This window comes from Martes martes, assembly GCF_963455335.1.
Source record: "Martes martes genome assembly, chromosome: 16".
NCBI classification, from domain to species: domain Eukaryota; kingdom Metazoa; phylum Chordata; class Mammalia; order Carnivora; family Mustelidae; genus Martes; species Martes martes.
In genome coordinates, this window is record NC_137904.1 from 17089273 (window position 1) to 17111994 (window position 22722).

Sequence of the window (22722 nt, forward strand, 5' to 3'; positions counted from 1 at the left end):
TGACCTCAGCTGGGAATATGCACATCTGATGATTCAATTTTTTGCCACTATGCACATGTTCACAAATGACAAGAAAACAACCCTACAAGTGTTGGTGTGGAGATACAAATAAATTTGGCTGATTTATAAATACAGAATTCATGAATAATGACAATCAACTGTACTTTAGATTACTTTATAATATTCCATCAGGTTACTAGATTATACTTTACCTAGCCATTCTTCTGTTGTAGGTATCAGAGTGGCAACTAGATTGGCACTTACATAGATAATGCTCCAGTAATATCTTGGGAATGGGAACCCCACCTTTTGAAAAGGTCACCAATGTAGAGTAGAAAATCAGATTTGTTAGTTTCAATGCTTTTCCTAATGTTTTTTGGTTAAATTTCTTAGGACTAGTAAATGTTCCAGAGGAACCCATTGAAGAGGAAGAAGAGGAGGAAGAAGAGGAGGACCAGGACATGGATGCAGATGACAGGGTGGTGGTGGAGTACCATGAGGAGCTCCCAGCTCTCAAGCAGACCCGGGAACGGAGCACATCTAGGCAGTCCAGTGCCAGCAGTTCAGACTCCGATGAAATGGACTATGATCTAGAACTGAAAATGATTTCCACTCCTTCACCAAAGAAAAGCATGAAAATGACCATGTATGCTGACGAAGTGGAATCTCAGTTGAAAAATATTAGGTAAAAATATTTTTTCTCTTTAGCAATGCTAGCTTTTAATTTTATTTTAAATACTAATTTATAGCTTTCTCTTAACTCCTCTTCATTCTATAATCGCTTTTATCTGTTTTCTTATTAGTCTGTTGAAGAATTTGAATAAAAGCATCCAGTTTTTCTTGTAAATATACCAGAAGTAGTCCTTGTTATAAAAAATGAGATAGTAATAGAAAGTGAAAATCACCCATAATGTCATCTTTCCGAAAATAACAACTTAGCAATTGAATTAATAACTTTCCTGCTAATTTTATGCCTATACGTAAAGCATGGAGAAATTATATAGTTCTACAAAAATGAAGTTGTATTTATATTGTTTTGCAGTGTGCTCTTTCTGTTTAATATACTGAAGATTTCTGCTGTTTTTTCACCCAGACATAGTACATTGTTTGAAAGTATCGTGATTTATTTAACTATTTCCTTATTGAAAGACATTTAGGTTTCTATTTTCTTACTGTTGCACTAATTAGATAAATTTCTTGAATCCCAGTTATTGCACAAAGCTACATAAATGTTTAAAAATGTGATGTTGCTAGGAGTGCCTGTGTGGCACAGTTGGTTGAGTATCCAGCTCTTGGTTTCAGCTCAGGTCATGATCTCAGGATTGTGAGATTGAACCCCACATTGGACTCAGCATGGAGTCTGCTTAAGACTCTCCTTAAGACCCTCTATTCTTCCCCACCCACCCCTATTCTCGCATGTGCGTGGTCTCTTTCAGTCTCCAAAATAAATAAATCTTGAAAAAAAAATTGGTTTTGCTAAATTTCCCTCCAAATAGGTTTTACTCACTTTATAAACTATTACCTATTACTCACCAGTCTTAACCAGTCTTTCTAATTTTTGCTAATTTTGTGGACCAAAAAATAGGTATTTTAATGTGTTTCTTTTTTTAAAAAATTTATTTATTTATTTTAATAAACATATTAATGTGTGTTTCTTTGATGGCTAGTAGGGATGAGCAGATTCCTGAGGGCAGATAGCATATGCACAACTCAAAGTGTTGGGGTCCAGGGGTTCTCTAAGTGTTCTTGGTAGTGTATTTGGGGAAGGGAAAAACAATTCAGTCTAATTCTTTTGTATGGCTTTGTTCATATCCTTATTTTTAGTTTTCGGAGACCTTTCCAGTGTTGAATGCTGCCAGAATAATGCTGGTGCCTAGCATGGTAGCAGATGTCTTTGACAGAGAAGTCTGCCCTTTACTGTAGACTCTTCTATCTTGACTACAGCAAAATCACAGCCTGGGTTAACAGAGATCCGTGAGCCCTTTGCAGGCCTTACTTAACGTTTGTCCTAGAAGGGAGGGGACTGGGATTCACAATTACACATTCTTTGATAGTTTACAGATACCGTTTGTGGAAACCACCCTGGAAAACTCAGAAACCTACTTGCCCTGATTGATCTCTTTATAGCAGGCTGATATGCTATTGTAAACAAATAATTATTGGTATATTGTATTTGTGAGTGAATATTGGCTCTGTTAAATTGAGCTTCTTAAATTGTCTTCTCCAAAGTATATGAGATTATTGCATAGTCATTACCCCATAGTTGAAGCTGGTTAATTGTACCTTTTTTTTCTTTTTTAAAGGAACTCCATGAGGGCAGATACTATATCCACAAGCAATATCAAAAACCGAATTGGTAACAAATTACCAACTGAGAAGTTTGTAGATGTCCGACATCTATTAGATGAAAAACGTCAGCACACACGTCCACGGCCACCAGGCAGCAGTACTAAGTCAGGTATTGTTCAGTTGTGTTTCTGAGCTCCAGAAAGCAAATCAGGACAGAGATAGGTCCTTGGATAAAACATTGCGAGTAATGAACTGATTTAGTTGTCCTAGTTCTCCACTTCTAAATTTTGAGTTAGGTGTTGGAACTTTAGGACTTGAAAAATAATGATCCTTTTGCAGTATTAGCTTTCAATATTTTTGTCCCAGTTATTTTATTCTGTATGTCATTGATATACTTTATACATAAGGATGATAGAAATTAAGTTGAGTTGTTGGTCAAGAATTTGAACTAGCTAGTATACAAGTGCAAAGTAGGTACTTGGCCATGCCTGCTATATGCTGGACCCTGGGTTATATGCTGGGAGTGTTAGAATCTTTGGAGGGGATTCATAGAACTTAGATGGAGAAACACAAGTGCACGCATTCAAGTAATTCCATTGCGAAACAGAATGGAGTAAGTGCTCTGATACATCTATAAGCTGTGGGCTGTGGGAAAACAGAGAGGAGGTAGATCTACAGGGGGAATTGTGGAGGGCTTCTTAAAGAAAGTGGCTTTAGAGCAAGGCTGATGGAGGGAGTGGGATCTCTGTTAGCAAACCTGTTTTTTTGAGGTGGGAAGTAACCTGATCTTATATCTATTTTAGAAAGATAATTTGTGGCAGGATGGGGTAGGGTAGAAAGTCAAATAAGTAACAAGGGCCTGAACTAGATCAGGGAGAGTGGAGGTGGAATGGGTGAGAACATCAAACCTTGTGAAGGAAGAAGACTTGGCACTAGGAAGTGAGGGAGCAAAGGGAAAGAAGCCAAAAGGCTCAGGCCTGAGAAACCAGAAAGTTGGGGATGCTGCTCTCTGAGACGATAAACAAGATGGATGAAAGCCCCAGTACAGTGACTTGCTAATGAACATGTTGTTTACATGCTGTCATTGTTAGAGGGAACTCAAGAGGACAGATTTCTGGAGGGATTGGAGGGAGGAAAAACAAATTTGATTTGACATATCTTCCCTTGATCCTTTGGTTTTTGTCAATCTCATTACATTTACTGTTAAATATAGTAAGTTCATTAAGAATTCCTTATATGTTGAAAGGTTTCCCCTCAGGGAACTTACAGTAATGTTTGTTAGCTGAAATGTTTGTAAATTCTTTGGTATGCTTGGTTCTACTTAAAAAAAACACACACACACTTGCACAAAAAACAAAAACAGCTGATTTTGTGTCAAAAGTTCCTTTCTGGAGCAGTTCTTTTCCACTAAAAGCCCCTATGTCTGACCTTTCCTAGGGGAATCCAGACTCATTATTTAGAGAGAAGGATTTTAGAAGTTTGATTTTGTAAGGCTCTTTGTCATCATTTGGGGAGATTTGGCACCAGGTCCTCTAGGGATCTCAGGTTGACAGTATCATTAGCAAAGCTCATGTTTGGTCACAGTAATACTTTTTTTTCTTTTTCTAGATATACGCCAGCGGTTAGGAAAAAGACCGTATTCTCCAGAAAAGGCTTTTAGTAGTAATCCAGTCTTTCGGAGAGAGCCTTTTTCTGATGTACATAGTAGGCTGGGTGTTCCCAGACAAGATGTTAAAGGCCTCTACTCTGATACACGGGAGAAGAAATCAGGTTGGTAACACTTAAAACTGAGTGGGATAGGAATTGGGTAAGAGCAGACTATAGCATAGAAATACTTTGTTGGTCAAAGGCAGGAAATAGCATATATCAAAAATAAATTACTTTTCCTCTTCCATTATAGTCGTTGTCATAATTGTAATAATAAGGGTTTGGAAAATTTAGAAAATAGGGGGAAAAACCCACCTTTATTCTTTCTGTTTAGCGCAGATACTTTTTAGGCTTAAGTCTCTATTCACATCTTTGTCAATATACATATTCTGCTTTGTTCATACAGGATTTTATTGTGATCATTTTTCACATTGTTAAATTCTTTATAAATGTTTAATTGCCTTTATAGTGTAGTATGCTATGAAATTCTAAACACATATGTCTCTATTGTTAGATATTAATAAAGTGTATTTTAAAAAGTATAGTGGGATAGTGGGCCAAATTTCTGAAAGTATACAGTATAGCAGGCCTATCAGTTTGCAGACTTTATAGCTGGTAATGATCTGGGAATGGCCCACTCCTGGCAGAATGAAGCTCTACAGAGAATGGTGAGTCTCACCAGGGAGGGGCAGGTGTAGCATAAGCAGCTTCCCAGGTGTTTCTGTTATACACGGGAGGCACACGTCCGCTAGCTGCGAGACCCCAACTGAGGGTCCAGATCCCTCAGTTCACAGGCAGGGATGATAGCCAGGGAAATGAGATTATCTTCCTAATGCTGCACAGAGGTTACAAGAGCCATAGACCCCTCTCAAGAAGGGCAGTGCCCCTTCTTCCTCAGCATTACCCTGCTTCTCAGCATTGATCAACCACCAAAACTGAAATGTCTTCTCACCCAAACAGGTAGTTTATGGACGCGCTTAGGATCTGCACCCAAGACCAAAGAAAAGAACACAAAAAAGGTGGATCACAGGGCGCCAGGCACTGAGGAAGATGACTCTGAGCTGCAAAGGGCATGGGGGGCTCTGATAAAGGAGAAAGAACAGTCTCGCCAAAAGAAGAGCCGGTTAGATAACTTACCATCTCTCCAGATTGAAGTTAGTCGGGAAAGCAGCTCTGGTTCAGAGGCAGAGTCCTGATGCCCTTGGGGCTAATGGCAGCTGCCCTAAAATCTGACATTCTCATGCAGGGTGGGGTGCACAGTAGGAACCTTTCCCTTCCCACGCCCCCCCCCCCCGCAGGAGTTGGCGCCCCTCCTGCTCCTACACAGTCACCCTCAGCTCTTGCTGCTTCAGCAAGACATGTTAAGAATGTGACATGTTTTGAAGGGCATCTATCTATCTTTTGCTGCAGAGTAAGAGTTCTGGGCCCTCAGTTCTTTCCCCACTACCCCACAAGCTTTACCCTTTGAGGAGAAGGCAGCCCTCCAGATTTTGTAGACGTTTTTCTTAATATTTTTAACATTGTGTCTTTTAAAGAAATGTTTTACACAGTTCATCCAAAGAGCAGAGAACTGAACTTCTCACTATTGCCTTGGCCCTGACAGCTGTTACCAGCACCCTTTTCCCAAGAAAAGTCAATTCCCAGGTGCTTATTGGACAGCCTTCGAGGGGGAAGATGAGGGAAGCTGCCAGCTCACCCTTCCGGGACCCTAGTGTGGGGGCCGAATCTCATGGACCTGACCTCAGAGGTGCACCAGTGCCGCCCAGGTAGATAAGAGATGCAGCATCGATCGTGCTTCCGTTCCTCCCTGGGGATTTCTGTTACGGGCCTCTTAGCAATCAGCTTGAAGTGAAGATCAAGTTCAGTGCTATGGGATTTTTAGGAACAAAAAACTGTGACTTCTGGATTTGGGGTGGATTTTTGTGCTAGGGGTGGGGTTATGGGTTAATGTTGAACAATTTTTAAGTCTGTATTATGTTTAAAAATATTAATGATTTAAAAGTTTAAATTTTTAATTTTTATATGTGAAAATACTTCCTGTTGGCTACAAGGGAAGCTCAAGTGGTATCTTATGTGTGCTGTTAAATATATATTATATACTTTGGAAGACGGCAAGGAGAGGAGTCTCATTATTTTTAAATGATCCTAATTGTATAGTCTGTCTGTTGTATATAGTGTTCAGCTTGCTTTTTGGCCACTGTAGGAAAAAAATCCATCCATCTGAGATGGGGTCCTGTTGTTTATTATCACTTCAGAAGTGATACATTAGTATTTATTCTTTGTATTTCCAAGTTCTGGCACCTGAAGATATCTTTAAAACTGTCAAATAAGATAATAGTTACAGAAATTTTAGTTTATTTCTCATTTACTTCTAAACTCCTTTCAGATTATTTTAAAGGCAGTAGATTATTTTATCTTCCTATTTGATCTTTATTTTGAAGTATTTAATGTTTGTATTCTTCTGCAGGCTTAAAAATAGTGTTTCACTTCAGTTCACTAGAACTTAAGAATTAGAGAGAGTAAGCCCTTGTCTCATTGTGATATCACAACTCCTCACCTGTCTGGAGTGTTTCAGTACCTGGTATAGTCCTGGATTCTAAGGATCTTTGCTTGAGGCATTGAGAGTTGATTACGGTGTGATGTGATTGAATGCAGAACACTGCTGCTAATAAAGGAAGGAAAGGGCTGTAGGACTTGAGAGCTGCAGCAACTGTACTGCACCATGTTTTGTTGGTTAACCTGCTTTTCACTCCCTTTGGAAAGATTAGAGGCTGTAACTGTGGTATGTTTCCACTTCCGGAGTGGATTCTTAGAGAGGGATGGTTCTCTGCCAGTTGAGACCTAATGTTTCTGAGGTTCCTCCCTTTTTTGTTCTGTGGAGCATACAGCTGAGAGCCAGATTCTTGAGACGGGGCAAGGTTTGGGGACTTGGTAGAGTGAGAAGAACAAGAACAAGGTCTCTGAGAGTCAGAGACCTGGATGCCAACCCCTGCTTTCTGTTCCATCTGTCCCATCTGGCAAATGAATGGGCTGGTACCAGAGCTTCTGACTTTGTTGGTGCATCTCAGTGGTGTTTTACTCTTCCTGAAGCAATGGTTGTGGGCTGGCCAGCACTGGTTTCTGTTGCACCTGTGGGGAGGGTCAAGAAGGGCATGCATGAGGTTTTGGGCAGGGATTCATCCCTATCCCATTTCCATTACAGTCTCTGGGTCTTCTAGTGGGACAGAGATATCCTTGTGGTCAGGGTCCTAACTGATGTGGTCTCAGCAGTATTTTGAAAAGGCCCTTCTTCTGTGTTTGCCAGTCATGACCTTTTCCACCAGTAGTTTGGGCCCATCTATCCCATGGTCTAATAGCCCTTGCCAGTCTCCTGCTAGAGATCAGGGAATGCTTTCTGGAAAGGTGGTGGTGTGTAGTCAAAACTGGGCCTTTGATCTAACCAAGAAAAATGCCTGCTTGGGCAGACTTGAAATTCTTACAGATATACAGACCCTGGAAAAGTATCTTAGAAGATTTTACTTCCCCAAGTTATTGTTGGCTACCTCCTCTCTCGCTCTCTGGCCCACACTCAGGCACTCAGATCTTGCAACATCTTACACGTGCTCTGAATGCCCAGGCCCTTTCTTTGGAGTTTGGGAGTGAGGGTGGACTGTCAGGATGGTCCCTTAGTGGCAGCTCATTGTGCCTGGGTGCTCCTTATGTATGTGGGCTTCAGGGCTGCACACTTTTCTATATTCTTCTTAGTCTTTATGCATATGAGATTGCAAATACATTTTTGCTGCTTCATAGTAATTTCAGATACCTCATTTCTGTTTCCTGCTTTCCTTCTTGGGAGAGACACCAGCTACCCAGGAGAACTTGTGGAGCTTGTGACAAGCCCTCCTCTGGCCCCTTTGTCTGGTCCCATGAACTCCTTCCCTTTAGTTCAAATCACTGTCTTCTCCCACTTTATCCCTGTGACAGCCTCCTCCCTGATCTCTTCCCCATACCGCATCCCTCCATCTCTGTTCTGTGTACTACAGCTGGGATGAACTTTTGTTGTTGTTTGCAGCTTGACAGCTATTATTTACATAGCATACCCCTTCACTCCTTTAAAGTATACACTTCAAGGTCACTTGGCTATCTCAGTTGAAGGAGCATGCGACTCTTGATCTTTGGGTTGTGAGTTTAAGCCCCACGTTGGGTGTAGAGATTACTTAAAAATAAAAAATTTTAGGAAAAAAAATAAAGTATACACTTCAGTTGCTTTTAGTATATTTGAGTTGTGTAGCCATCACCATAGTCAGTTTTAGAACATTTTCATCACCAAAAACAAACCCTATATCCATTAGCAATCATTCCCCAGTTCCTCTCCCCTCCTGGCAACCTCTGCTTTTGGTTTCTATGGATTTGCCTATTCTGAACACTCATGTAAATGGAATCATACACTTTGTGGCGTTTGTGATTGGTTTCTTTCACTAAACATATTTTTGAGGATCATCTGTGTTGTAGCCTGTGTTAGTACTTCATTTTGTTAATGAATAATACTCCATTGTATGAATACAATACATTTTATTCATTCATCAGTTGATGGACATTTGGGTTGTTTCCACTTCTGGCTGATGTGAATTATGCTGCTATGGAACATTTATGTACAAGTATTTGTGTGGTTATGTTTTTATTACTCTTGGGTTATATAACTAGGGTGGAATTGCTGGGTCATACAGTCTGTCTTAACCCTCTGAAGAACTGCCAGACTGTTCTCCCAAATGGCAGCATCATTTTCCATTTTCCCCATTAGTGTATGAGGGCTCTAGTTTATTCACAATCCTTGACAACCCTCGTTATTTCACAGCGTGAATTGGTATCTCATTGTGATTTTGATTTGCATTTCCCTGATGTCTAATGATATTGGGCATCATTTCTTGTGCTTCAGAATGAACTTTCTTAAAGTTATTCTGTTACTTTTCTGCGTAAAACCTTTCTAAAGCTTCACTATTGTCCTTGGAATAAATGCCAAACTCCAATGATAGCTCACAAGACTTGTCAGAATTTAACTTTTGGTATCTTTGGCCAGTTCTCCCCGCCTCCCCTGCCCTGTGCCCACTAGTTCCTTGGACCCATCTTGATCTCACCAGTCTTTAGTGCTTTTCTTCCCTAGCAGTGACACACTCCCCTGGCTCTTTCTCCCTTCTCTTAAGCTTTGCCTTCTCTTTTCCCTCATCCTCAAGGACTTAAAGACACCTCATCTTCAAGGACTTAAAGACCAGGTGGCTGCCTCCATCTTCCAGAGCCAGGTTATGGGCCCCTGCTATGTATCCCACAGTACTGCCATGAATGAGACTCTGCTCATTTCAGGGTTGGGCTATACAGTCACACCTAAGATAAAAATGGAGTGTAATCAAAATTCCACTTGGAAATCCTGGGGAAGGTGCCATGTTGAAAACCAGCATCATGGGTTCCTGCCTGTGTGGGACCATAGTTTCTTTGACTGAGTTACAGGTGAAGTGGTTGGCCTACAGTGAAGGCCATATTTTGTTTAAAAAAAAAAAAAATCCACTTATTTTTAGGTGTTAAATTCACTCAGGCAAGCAACTCACTTTTGAAGAGGCTCTTGGGAACTGTACAGGCCACAGGTGTGGCAGGGCACAAGCTTACCTTTAGGTGAATGGAGGTGAAATGGCCCAAATGACTTAAAATTGCTTTGCTTTTTCCTTGTTTGTTTGGTTTTTTTTTCCAACTTTTTCAGGAAAATATACCATTGTGTTTGCCTAAGTGAAATGTGTGTTTGATGCCAAATCTCTGTAACTGCCCCCCAAAGCCAGCACACCTATACACTGAATTGTAATGTCCTGTTCCTACTTTGTCTCTTTTTTGCTAGATTGTAAGCTCTGTGAGAGCAGGGACCAGGTCTGGTTTGTTCACGGATGTTTCTCCAGTCTTAGAGAAACCTGGCAGGTTATCTGTAAACATGCGGTGAATGTATAAATCCCCCAGCTGCAGGAACAGCTTCATTCTCTGAGGCCTTTGGGTCCTCTTACAGGCTAGTCCTTGTTTTCTGCCTTGTACACACGATACTTGATGTTCATGTTTTATTTTCCCTTTTAGCCTGTGAGCTCCTAATGAGCCGGTGTCTTCATGTTGTTATCTCTGTATCCTCCCACCATGCCAGTCCAGAGTAAGTAGTACTTAAAAAGTGTTTGGTAAATGAGTGAATTATGGTAACAACCCAGCTCTGACTCCTTTGCCTACAGGCTAGTTGAATTCTAGCTGACACTACCAGATTGAAAAAAATGAATATTATATAGAAGTGCATAAACTGTATTTGTATAAGAAAAAAATGTCATTAATTAGACCTCCATAAAATTCAAATTTTGATGATCTGGCCGTATCTGAGCTGAAGTTTACCTGCTATGTAAAGAATTTGCAAGAGCATCATGTAGAATATTTTTTTGGAAAGCATTCATCTGCCCCAGGAGAGCAGGAAGGGAAGCTGGCAGCTGGATGAGAGGCCCCAAGGAAGAATTACTGAGTCAGTTCTTAGCTTTGGTTCCTATTGGAGAGGAAAGTGGTGGCAGTCCAAAGAAGGTGAAGAGAAACAACTTGTTTAGGCAGCAGCTCTTTGGCCTCCAGTAATAGTCCACCTCTCACTCGGAGCATTCTTAAAGTTACGCTGAAATGCTAACAGCCCGTTTGGATTAACATTAACAGCAAACAAATCATGGCTTCACATATTAATTAATTGCTGTACAAATAAATTTGGTTACGAGTATTTGCTTTTAAACTTTATATAACAGGAAGCAAATGAGAAGTTAAAGCCTTTTTTTTTTCTTTAAGAACTAAAAGGACAGAATGTTTTTGATAATTTTGAGAATATCACACTTGCTTCAAGGCAGATTGTTATTGCATAATCTGACCAATGAAAATCCAGAACTTTTCTTAACATGTTTATAAAATAAATCTTAGAAGAAAAAATATGGTAGCATTTTTTTAAATGAAATTCTATGAGCATTTCACAGGATTTTGATATTCCTGGGAACAATTAGAGAAATGCTGGCTCAAAAGCCTATTTCAGATTATGAGGCACTGAAGTGGGACTTTCTGTGCTATAAATAAAACTCTAGAGTGTGGATGGTATTAACCTGCCAAAGTCAATTCCCTGCCCTAGGGTTCTTACCTGTTTTTGCTTTAGCAGTTCGGAGGCCCTCTTTGCGTGACCAGATTCTTTAGTAGGTGAAACTTTGTGTTTCACAAATTGCCTGTCACCCTCACCACTGACTGATGTAGGTTAGTGAAGGCAAGAGGCCCACACCGTTGGCGGGAGAGGAGACATGACCTTCCTATCCCTTCCTGGCTTTTTGTGTGTTTAATCATGTGGTGCATCCCCTCTTGTCATTGGCAAGGAGTACTCAGGAAGCCCATGATCAGGAGGTTGCACTTTTAGCTCAGGTAGAGTGTCTTTGGAGGATGGTCAAATAGACTAGTGTCAGACCAGGCCTGAAGCCCTGGGGACTCGTTTTTTCGCACACACAAACTGGAGAAGACTGAACAAGTCCCTTCACCTCTTTGGATCTCAGTTTCCCTGTATGTCAAATGAAGGGCTCAGCTGGGATGGTGTCCAGGTTTCTTTCTGTTGCTAATGTGAGTTCTAGGATCTTTGCTTTACTTTTGTAAAGACCATTAGAAGCCTAAATTGAATAGGAAGGAAGTTGGGCAAGCAAGAGGCCTAAGCCCTTGGACCTTTAGTCCATAAACCAACCCCTCAGTTACAGAAGAATAAGAGGATTCTCTCCCTTGCTTCTTCCCCACTAAGCCCACCTTCCCCAACAAATACACACACACACACACACACACACACACACACACCCAAGTGTTTTATTTGGGAGGCTTTTTAGGAGGTAGTCCATTGTATTAGTTTAGGCTGCCATAACAAAATACCATAGACTGGCTTAAATAACAGAAATTTAGTTTCTCACTGTCTAGAGTCTGAAAGGCCTAATGAGGGCTCTCTTCCTGGCTTGCAGACGGCCATCTTCTCATAGTGCCCTCACATGGCCTTTCCTTGGTACATGCACATGGAGAGAAAGATCTCTCTTCCTTTTCTAAGACTGCTAAGCCTATTAGGGCCATATATTTATGACCTTAAATTATCTCCCTTAAGGCCTTTAGACCTTATCTCCAAATAAACTCAAGTTGGGGCTTTATGGCTTCAACATATGAATTTGGCAGTGGGGCACACAATTGAGTTCATGACACCCCGTAATGCGAAAATCCCGTTATATGTTTGTGAAATGAGGTCTCTGCTTTTTAAAAGCTCATGAACTGGGAGGAATTTAGACCCATGGGTATGAGGGTAGGAGGATTATAGTAGTTCAGAATCCTGATACTAGAGGAAACAGACCTGTCTTAAGTCCCAACTCTGCCACTTATTAGCCATATGGCCTTAGGCAAGTTACTTAACCTCTCCAGGCTAGTATCCTCATCTGGGATTTCAGGATAACCAAGTAGGTTGGCTGTTAGGATGAGATGAGGGCTTTGCATGGAAGGCCCTTGGCACTGAATCTGGCATTCCCTCCTTAGTGCTCAGTCAATGGCAGTGATTCTTACTGTTCCTCAGACTTCCCCCAGGTGCCCTTTGCCAGCAGTCCTCTCTCAGTAAGTCCTCACTCTTCCAAATTTCCTCTACCCAGCTTCTCAGGACTCAGAAGGCTAGTGGGTAGTTAGAACATCTGTGTCCAGAGGCGATGAGGCAAGACGAGGGGAACTGCCCCGTATCCGCTGGTGAGTGCAGATATCAGAGCTTTTGACTCACTCTCAAGACAGGGAGCAGTTAGTACTTTTACCTCTTGCTGAACAGGTCTTCTCCATCCTGTAACTTTTAAGACAATTTTGAAATAATTTCAAAATTACAGAAAAGTTTCAAGGATAGGACAAAGTACATTTTGCCATATTTTACCATTCATTCTTTCTCTCCTGCCTTCTGTCCCCCCATCTCCACCTCTGAAGCATGACCTGTTTGAGAGTGACTTGCATACACCTGTCCATTTACCCCTGAATATTCTAGTATACATCTCCTAAATTTCTTAGGAAATAAGGACAGTTTCTCATATGACAATGACATAATTATCAAATTCAAGAAATGTATAATTTTATCTAATTAGTACAGTAGTATCTAATAATTAGATACATGTTTCATTTTTGCCAGCTGTCCCAATAATGTTCAGTAATGTTTTTGAAAGCTTTTTTTTTTTTCCTGGTCTATGATCCAGTCCAGGATCACACTGCATTTTGTTTCCTTTCCTTAGTCTCCTTTAACCTGGAACAATTCCTTAACCTTTGTCTTATGATACTGATGTTTTTGAAGAGTTCAGCCCAGTTATGTTGTAGAATATCCCTCAAGTTGGTCCCTTACCATTTGTCTAAAACCTGTATGAGGTGCCAAACAGAAGTATTGTAGAACACAGTCTGGCTCTTTCCTTGTGAATCTTAGGTTTGGATTTGTGGGGACAGTAGTTAATCTCAGATAGGCTCAAAGGACCTATGTGTGCTTGTGATTTAGAGTTGTGTCATGCTGACACCAGCAAGCTTGGGTAAACACATCTTTGAGGAATGCAGGATGAATCTGCATTCTAGACGTCCCCAAAGATGCAGAAATGGCCCTGCATCCTGTCCATCCTCCAGTCATCAGCTTCGCTTGGCCTCCTGAGGTGCCCTGAAGTTCATACTTCGGACACGAAGTCCTGTTTTCAGAAATCTTGAGCATCTGCAGTCCTGGGTTCTAACGTGTCCCTACTGCTGATCTGCTCTGTGGCCTGGGGCTACTCTCCAACGCCTCTGGGCCAGTGATGGGGAGAGGAACCTATCCTGGCTCTGCCAAGTGCCCCTGGCACTCCAAACAAGTGTGGGGTAAGGGGAAAGTCACTGAGCCTTGGAGTGTTAGGAAAACAGGCCAGGGATCTGGACCACAACAAGGTTGAGCCAATTTGGATAGTCTTCTTTGTGATCTGGCAGGCAGATCATCAGACCTGGAACTTTGTTTCCAGCTGTTGGACAGTGTCAGAAACAGTGAATTGTAATCTCTGTTCAAGCAATCATATAGCATCAGGGAACTGTCACATTAGTTGTGGGTATTTTGTCAGACCAAAGCAGACAATGCAAACATGTTTTAAGTGTCAGTGACCTCCACAAGACTGGCCAAGCAAACTTTCAAAGTGAGAAACAAAATAAAATTGATTTTCATCTTATCATTAGGTCAACACCCTTGTCTGCTTTAACATTTGCATTAACACTACAGCATGCTCTTCCTGGGGATGCAGACATTCGTGTGAGAGACATAGAATCTCCTGCCTTTTTGAATGTGAATTCATTAAAATTAAATAAAATTTAAAATTCAGTTCCTCAGTTGCACTGGTAACATTTCAAGGGCTTGGTAGCCACATGTGGTTATTGATTACTGTATTGGACAATGCAGGTCTAGAACATCATCATAGTTCTGATGGACAGCACTGCTCTGCACATAACAATCTGGGAAGCGGGGACACTTCATTCTGTGACAGATGACAGACTTGGTCACAGGGAAAATTTGACAAATTGTGAAGTTAGCTTTTAAATATGACTGCAAGCTGTTGGCAGTATATCTTTGGGGGTTGGATTGAATCAGAGGTATGCTGGAAAGATTTATGGAATTTTTATGTTTTCTGGTAGCTCAGAGCTCTGTTAAGTTAGTTCCCACGTCATGGTACTATAGCTAGGTTTTAAAGAGAATGTAGCCGAGCTGAATTCACTGAGGTGGTGATTTCAGCCAGTGCATTGGGTCTTAACATTTAACAGGGCCTCCATAGCCTCAGGGCCTTGAGTCCAGGGGCCAGGTGCAGGAGCCCAGTTTCTAGCTGTGGGGGTACTTCAGGTGGGAAGGGGACCTCATTCTCATTGCTGAGGCAGCGCCACTAAGGACTCTGGGCTGGATGTTGGGCTAAGGTATCTGGTGGTAGGTTCTAGAGCAGGGCAGGAGGCTGGGACTCACTCACATGAATGATAAACGTCTGGATTAATACTACTTCTGCACTCAAACATCTGTGAAGACATCCAGAGCTATGTTCCTAGGCTAAACCTTGTCTCACTGTTCCACGTAGTGTGGGTCATGGGGAAGGGCTGATAAGTGTCTCTGAGCTTCCAGGACCCAGCCCACAACTGCTGAGGAAGCCTCACAGCCGGCTGTGCACAAGTGGGAACATCCGTGTCTATGTGAAAGTGCCTGTCTGCCTGTGGGTCCTTGCTTCTGTGTGTGCCTGTCCCCGCCTCCAGGCCACCAAGCAGAGGAGGGGAAGCTGAATAAGCTGAGGCCCACGCCGCTGCCTCTGCTCCAGCTAGGATGTGGCTCTTCCACACTCTGCTCTACATAACCAGTAAGTCAGCCTCACCCCCCTGTCCTGAGAGGTTGCTGTGCCCTCAGCACAGCCTATCTGTCTAAATGGGGCTCACTCAGAGTGAGAGGTCAGAGACCGTAGGGAATCCCTAAGGGAGGCGCTCTTGTTTGCTGGGTTAGATCCCCAGTCTTGCTCAGAAGGGCTTCTGAGGCTGTTGGCAGTGCTGATATCCTGTGGCTTCAGACTCCAAAACTCTGCCACCCTGTTCCTCCTCCAGCCAGTTTACCCTCCCCACCCTGGGCCTTTTCCCTACACCATCCATTCTGGGCAGATCCCTGGGTCTGTACAAATTTGTTCTCAGAGTATGGAGGCTAACGATATCCACCTTCCCCAGCAAAGCACCCTTCCATCCCAGATTGGGGCTCAGCTGATAAGGGTGGGGGACTCTGAGAACATGAGCATTGAGGAGAGACTTGTGGGGAGGGCATGTGTCTGTCTGGTAGAAGGCGAATGTACTGGGGGACCCTGCTTCCTGTTTCTGATGTTAGGGCTAGTATGAGAAACTGTGTGTGGGTGGAGGGGGCACTTCCTCTTCCCCCAGGCTGAGGGGTCCCATTCTGGCCTTTAAACTTACCATGGAAGCCACTTGGGGCAAGGCAAGCCATGAACCTGCACCTGTCAAAAGGCCTCAAGGACAAGATTGAGCATAGTCAGGGAGCCCCTGGAGGCAGCTCAGATCAAGCCAGGGGCTAGAGTGGTCCAGCATATTGATCGGCACAAGCTTCCCCAGGGGTCTCCTGCATTGCTCAGAAGCTTGGTAGAAGAATGAGATAAACATCAGGCAGATGTTTTCAAGGCTCTTGGGAGCCTGAGTTCTCCCTGAAGGATGGGCAGGGGCCAGCAACTGAGTACCAGACTGTCTGAGAAAGCTGAATCCATTGTTGGGGGGGATCTCAGAGTTAGCATCCACCCTGGGGCCAGGTCACCAGGCGGCAGGCCAAACATGTAAGGGACCAGGAAAGCATACGTTTTGGACACATTTTAATATTTGATACTCAAAATAATCATTATGAAAAGGTCAAAACTTTGTGAGCTTCATTTTCTTACTTTACAGTTTAGACTTCTTTTTATTTTCAGTCACATACAGAGTGTGGAGAGGGTTTCACACTTTTTATGGCTTAGGGCTTTGATCCCCCATCACCAAATATGTCTGAAAAAGAGACTAGACTCTGGAGCCCAGAGAGGTGCAGTGACTGTCCAGAGGTACAAGCAAGTACATGGAGAAATGGGGCTCAAGCCCAGGCCTCTGCCCTGACTCCCAGCTCTAGAATACCCCATGGCCTGGGGTGCTAACCTTGGCATCATTCTGAGCTCCTGCTATTCTGTTTCCCATGGCCTCTGACATGAACAGCTATTGCCCCAGTGCCTTTTTCAGCAATGCTGATCCAAGTGACATTTATCAAACCCCTTCTGGGGCCTAGACAGTCTCCAAGCTGATGGACAGCTGATAGCAAGGTGGAGCAGGCTTGCAATGAGATCACTTAGCCCACAACTTGGCTAAGCAATGGGAAGGTTGTGTGAGCAAGGCCTCAGCAGCTCCAGTCTGAGTGGGAGAAATGAAGCTGTGACAGTTCTGCTCCAAGCTGTGAGGTGGAATGGAGGGATGGGCCAATCCTGAAGTGCTTCCTAGAGGAGGTGAGACTGGTGCTGAGTCTTACGGGCTAGAAGAGTCTGAGAAAGTGAAATGGAGATGCAAGGAGGGTGGGAAGAACCCCTCAGACTATGACTCCAGGCCCAGGGCTGTGAATCCTGTGCCTGGCTGGGCTTCCCTAGACTGGAGGAAATCTAGACTATTCTGGCCTGACCCTGATCTTTTACCCTTCCCAAGCCACCCACTGTGATGATGTCCACTTCTCATCTGTGAGAGCAGATGAGATAACATCAATTGTCTAATAAGAGTTTTTAAGCCAGGAGCAGATACACAGACCTGCTATAACCCTGGAGCCACCCTTACCCCCACTCCTAGCCCTGACTTGCCCTGCTCCCCTACAGCTTGCTGTCCGCAGCTCCGCCTTTACCCTTGAGCTGTTCTGTGACCCCAGCCACTCACTTCTCCTTTCATCATCACCTTGCAATGGTAAAGAAGGAGCCAGAAGTCTAGGGCCTGCTGCGCTGTTGTACCAACTTCAGGCTGAGACCTGTGGCCCTGTTGGGTCCTCATGGGGAGTGGGAAGATGTCAGACCTGGCTCTTCCCAGGGCACACCCCAATACTTGTGGGCAAGTATTTGATGGAAAACCTTGGTTGCTAGGGATGAGAGACCAGTGTCCAATGTGGCCCTGAAGATGGAGGAGGTCTTCAGCAAATATAGACTGTTGGAGGGGGGCTTTCTGTTTAGTATGGACAAAGATAAGGGAGTGTGAGGAGTCTGTTTAGGAAGATGCAGGTCAAAGCTTGAGTGGGAGCAGAAGGCTGCTGTCACCACCCCCCCGCCCCGCCCGAGCACATGCTGGGCACGAGGGTGCACTGTCCCTGTTCTGGGCCCCTGTGTGAAGAGAAAGCAGGCTGCACAACAAACTCTCTAGCCGGAGCTGGTGGGTCCATTGAGGATGCCTTGGGGTCTCACACATGGGGTTTGGGAAAAGGGTGTTTCAAGCAAAGGCAAAACATCCGAAAAGAGCAATGTTTGTGGGCAAGCCAGGTGTGGACTGTGGTCCATGTGGGAACCAGATGTTTCCAACCTTTGCTGGAAGGCTGGCTTGTAGGGTGTGTATGGGGGGCTTGTGGGCAGTCAGGCTGGAGAGCTCCAGGATGGTAGTGGGGATGTGGAGCCTAAGGGAGCTTAGACCTCACCCTGAGGGGAATGGGAAGCCACAGCAGATCTTGAGCAGAGTGACAACAGTGAGACTTACATGTTGGAAGGTGGAATCCCAGAGAAAGGGGAGATGATGAGGCCCCTGTGTGAAAGAACAATGTGGGTGGCTTGAAGGTGAACTGCCCCATGGGACAGGCAACTTGCATGTGGCTATGAGGCATGAGTTTCCCCTAAGGCCTTTTTGGGTGTTCTGGGCAGATTGTCAGAACACCCGACTCTAGTCCCAGTTCTACAGCTAGCTCCTTTTATAAATTTGGACAAACCATTCCCCCTGGACCCAAGTTTGCTAAACCAAGAATAGTGCTGTGAGAATGTGTACTTAAAATGTCCATAAGAGACTCTTAATTGTAGGAAACAAACTGAGGACTAATAATACACTATAATACAGTAATAATACACTATATACTAATGAACTGAATTTAAATAAAATAAAATTTAAAAAAACTAAAATGCCCAGTGTGTTGGGGGAAGATAAAGATTTAAGGAGGAAGGCAGTGCTGGCTGACAGGATGAAGGGAGGGTCTTATTCTTACTCAGCAGGCCTAGGTGGCTGGAGACAGCTTGGGAGAGGCAGCTCTGTGGGTAGTGTGGTGACAGACACTGGTTTGGCTGGGCTCACATGTCTGACAGCACATAAGAGGGACTTGAAATGGAGGGTAAGGCTGTCAGAACATGACAGGCCCTCCCTTGTGGTTATAACACTAACATCAGCACCCACATACTGAGCCTTCAGTGTCAGACCCTGGGCAGGCATTGTCCTATTTGCTCTGCACAGCCATGTATCTCAGGTGGGGAAACTGAGGTGAGATGACAAGCCTAAGTTTCTTCAGCGTGACTCTGTGGCAAAGCAAGGATTTGAACACAGGACTTTCTCTGTCTGGGGTCCATGCTGTATTTTCTTGAGTCTCAGTGGGAGGTGAACATGATAACCACTACACTATGGAAACACTGCATCTGAGTCTCAGTGGGGAAGGAAGGGCTTACCCCATCTGGTGACAACCCAAGCAAAGGTAGAATGTCAGGGGCATGGAGGGAATGTGCTCTAGCAAGGTGGCCCACGGCTGGCAGATCCCTGACTCCAGCCAGCACTCAGGGTGGGTGCTGGTGACTAGGGAAGCTCAGTGAATATGGTAAATCCCCTCTACACATGTTCTCATGCCACTGTGCTTGCACAGGAGGTTCTCGCTGACCTAATTAAACAGCTATCTAACCCGGAGCTCTGCCCAGGCTCAGTGAGGGGCTGGCACGACTGGGAGCTCTGCCCAGCAGGAAATGTGCCCAGCTTCTGGGGCCATTTGTAACTCTTTTTTCTGTTTACCAACCCCTCAGTGCCTCCAGCTTTCACTAAAGGCTTGAGTTAGACAGACCTGGGCCCTAGACACAAGTATTCAATTTGCCAATGGACCACAAGCAAATCACTCAATTTCTCTGAGCCTCAGCACCCTGTATGGTGCCTGGAAGAAATCAGGTGATCTGGGAGGGTAGCTGTGGTTATCTCTCTGCTCATCTGCTGCCCCTTCCCACCTTTCAAGGATCTTGCATCAAGATCGCTCAGGTGAACAAGGCAAAAATGAGGATGGGTGGGGTGGTGAACAAGAATTTCTGGCCTACTCTGACATTTCCAGGACACTTCTGGGTCTGGCTCTATGCTGAACTGGGCTTTGTGGTTGAAGGGGAGGGGTGTCATGGATGGCTCAGATCACGTTCTGGGGGAGACAGACTTAATCACAGATCACTCTGACCTAGACAGGACTTAGTCAGAGCCAGACACACTGCAGGATGTGGTGGGGGCTCAGGGACCAGTGAGTAACTCTAGCTGAGAATATGAAGTAGCTCCTGGGAGCAGGGAGTGCCTGAGCAGGGCCCCAAAGGATGGGGTGGATGTGAGAACAAGGAAGGCATACTGGTCAGGGGGAACTGCTTGGACAGGGGCCCAGAAGTGGGAGGTATGGGGATGGTGTTCAGGGAGTGGGGTATAGAGGAGCTTGAAACGGCTGGAGAGCAGACCTAGGAGAGTGGGCATTGTGCTAGGCAGGGAGATGCCACAGATGCCCAGATGAGGAGACTGGACCTATCTCAGGGGTTTCAAACCTTGTCTGTCAGTTACACAGGAAAACATGGAAGGAAAGCCTCCTAGTCACCCCTTGCAAGAATTTGCTAGTTCTTACTCTTTTTTAAAAAAATATTAATTTATTTATTTTAGAGATAGTAGAGCTGTGAGGAACAGAGGGAGAGAGAATCTTTTTTTTTTCTTTTTTTTAAGATTTTAATTATTTTTTTACACAGAGAGAGAGATCACAAGTAGGTGGGGAGGCAGGCGGGAGTGGGGGAGCAGGCTCCCTGCTGAGCAGAGAGCCCGATGCGGGGCTCGATCCCAGGACCCTGAGATCATGACCAGAGCTGAAGGCAGAGGCTTAACCCACTGAGCCACCCAGGCACTCCAGGGAGAGAGAATCTTAAGCAGACTCTGCCCTGAGCTCAGACTCTACCAAACACGGGGCTCTGGGGCTCCATCTCATGACCCTGAGGTCACAACCTGAGCTGAAACCAAGAGTGTGGTGCTTAACAGACTGAGCCACCCAGGCGCCCTTTTAATTTTATTTTTGAGTAAGCTCTACACCCCATGTGGGGCTCAGTCTCACAACTGACATCACGACCCAAGGCAAAATCGGGAGTCGGAAGCGTAACTGAATGTACCGCCCTGTCACCCTGTCACCCTTAGTTCTTACTTTTTAATTCTCTCCTAATCAGTTTGTTTACCCTAACCTGACTGATCAAGAAACACAGGGCTTCTCATAAAATGATCCAAGGAGCCTGAGTCCAATCCTGTATTCATGGAGAACAGTGCTCCCCATCTCCCACCTCTAGAACCCTTGAGGGTCCATGGGATGGCCACAGGGATTGTCTTTGAGCCCCCTTCACCCATCCAGCACCTAGAGGTGTAGGCCACCCTACCTGGCCCTGGGATGACATGGTGAACAAGGCTGACTCACAGTCTTTGCCCTCAGAGGGGCTCACTGGTGGCAGGGGAAGCAGTCAATAAGTAACAGGCAATGATAAGTAAACAAGGAGTTGAGGAGAGTAATGTCAGTTTGTGATAAAAGGCTTACAAGGGTACAGAGTGCCTACGTAGGGGTCTGGAGGTGAGGAAAGCCTCTTGGAGAAGGTGAATTGGAAGAATCAGGAGGAAGTCAGGAGATCACCTCAGAGCAGAGCACTTTCAGCAAGGATAAGACTTGGGAGATGTACACTTGGGTGGGATGGACTCTGCTGCTCATACCCAATTCTCAAAATTCTCAAAAGTGATCCTTGGCCCCCAAATGGGAATTGCTCATGGTCTGATTATGTTTTCTGTTTTATACTTTGGGTGATGGCAAGCAAGACACAAAGAATAGCTCCCAGGTAACTTGGGATGCAGGTTTGTTCATTCACTGCTATTGTTTTTTGTTTGTTTTTTGTCTGTTTGTTTTAACTGTACTCTGCCCCATTCATTCATTGTTCTTGTGAAGAGAACCTTGGGAAACATTTTTTCTGGTTTTCTGTTTGTTTTCCTGCTTCACCAGAATAATTCTTTTCCCAATTGTGTGGACTCTGCAAATAATACAACTGATCATTTTCATCCTTATACTGACTTCAAGAAAGTTCATACATTTATGCAGTTATTCAACAATTAATTTTATTTGGCATCCACTGTGACCTTATACTGTGTTCAGAGTCCAAAGGGGGACCCACCATAGAAAGTGCTAGCACTTGCTGATGCACAAGCCAGGTGGCCTCCTTCCTGGTTTAATTGTGCCCTTTCATGTTCATCCCTCTTTCATTTTCTTTTTTTAAGACTTATTTATTGAGAGAGAGAGAGGACAAGTGGGCAAGGGGCAGAAGGACAGGGGGAGAGAAAATCTCAAGCAGACTCCTCGCTGAGTGCAGAGCCCAGTGCAGGGCTGGATCTCACAACCTTGAGGTTATGACCTAAGCCGAAATCAAGAGTTGGAGGCTCAACCAACTGAGCCACCCAGGAGCCCCTCACCCCTTTTTTCTAATTGTCACTTTCCTTCCTTTTTTTTTTTTTTTTTTTGGCTTGCCCCATCATTTAAAAATAAGTTTTACCTTACTGTCTTGTATATTTTTATGAATTGCCACAAATCATTCCAGGCAAGGCCAAAGTATAAGGGAGAAGAAATAAAGTGCAGATGTCTCCTTTCTGCCAGCCTCAGGGAGAGGGCTTGGGAATTGAGAAATGAGAGATTGAACACTGCCTTCTCACAATGCACCCCCTCCTGAGCCTTTGAAAGGTGTGTTTTTTTGTTTTTTTTTTTTAATATATTTTTATTTATTTATTTATTTGACAGAGAGAGAGATCACAAGTAGGCAGAGAGGCAGGCAGAGAGAGAGGAGGAAGCAGGCTCCCCGCTGAGCAGAGAGCCCGATGCGGGGCTCGATCCCAGGACCCTGGGATCATGACCCGAGCCGGAGGCAGAGGCTTTAACCCACTGAGCCACCCAGGCGCCCCTGAAAGGTGTGTTTTTAACAAAATTTTAAACATGTACAAAAACAAAGAAAAGAACTG

General features: G+C 44.2%; 2 protein-coding genes across 3 annotated transcripts in view; both read left to right on the forward strand.

Moving 5' to 3' along the window:
* Positions 1 to 22722, forward strand: part of NCBP3 (nuclear cap binding subunit 3) — a 60637-nt gene that overhangs the window by 22539 nt on the left and 15376 nt on the right. Inside the window, exons 10-14 of one of the 2 annotated variants that reach the window (XR_013968120.1) lie at positions 394 to 685; positions 2304 to 2458; positions 3898 to 4059; positions 4897 to 5059; positions 5540 to 5702. Coding sequence is in view for 1 of the 2 variants with exons in the window: in XM_080825887.1 (XP_080682013.1) it covers positions 394 to 685; positions 2304 to 2458; positions 3898 to 4059; positions 4897 to 5059; positions 5540 to 5648 (881 nt within the window). In the remaining variant the exon portion in view is untranslated. Of the gene's footprint in view, positions 1 to 393; positions 686 to 2303; positions 2459 to 3897; positions 4060 to 4896; positions 5060 to 5539; positions 6050 to 22722 lie in introns of those variants that run through there. The other variant, XM_080825887.1, reaches the window with a different exon arrangement.
* The window catches only part of ITGAE (integrin subunit alpha E), a gene marked incomplete at its 5' end in the record, with an annotated part of 67860 nt that continues 60424 nt past the window's right edge, over positions 15287 to 22722 (forward strand). Inside the window, one exon of the mRNA XM_080826610.1 lies at positions 15287 to 15320. Coding sequence (XP_080682736.1) covers positions 15287 to 15320 — 34 coding nt within the window. The remainder of the gene's footprint in view (positions 15321 to 22722) is intronic.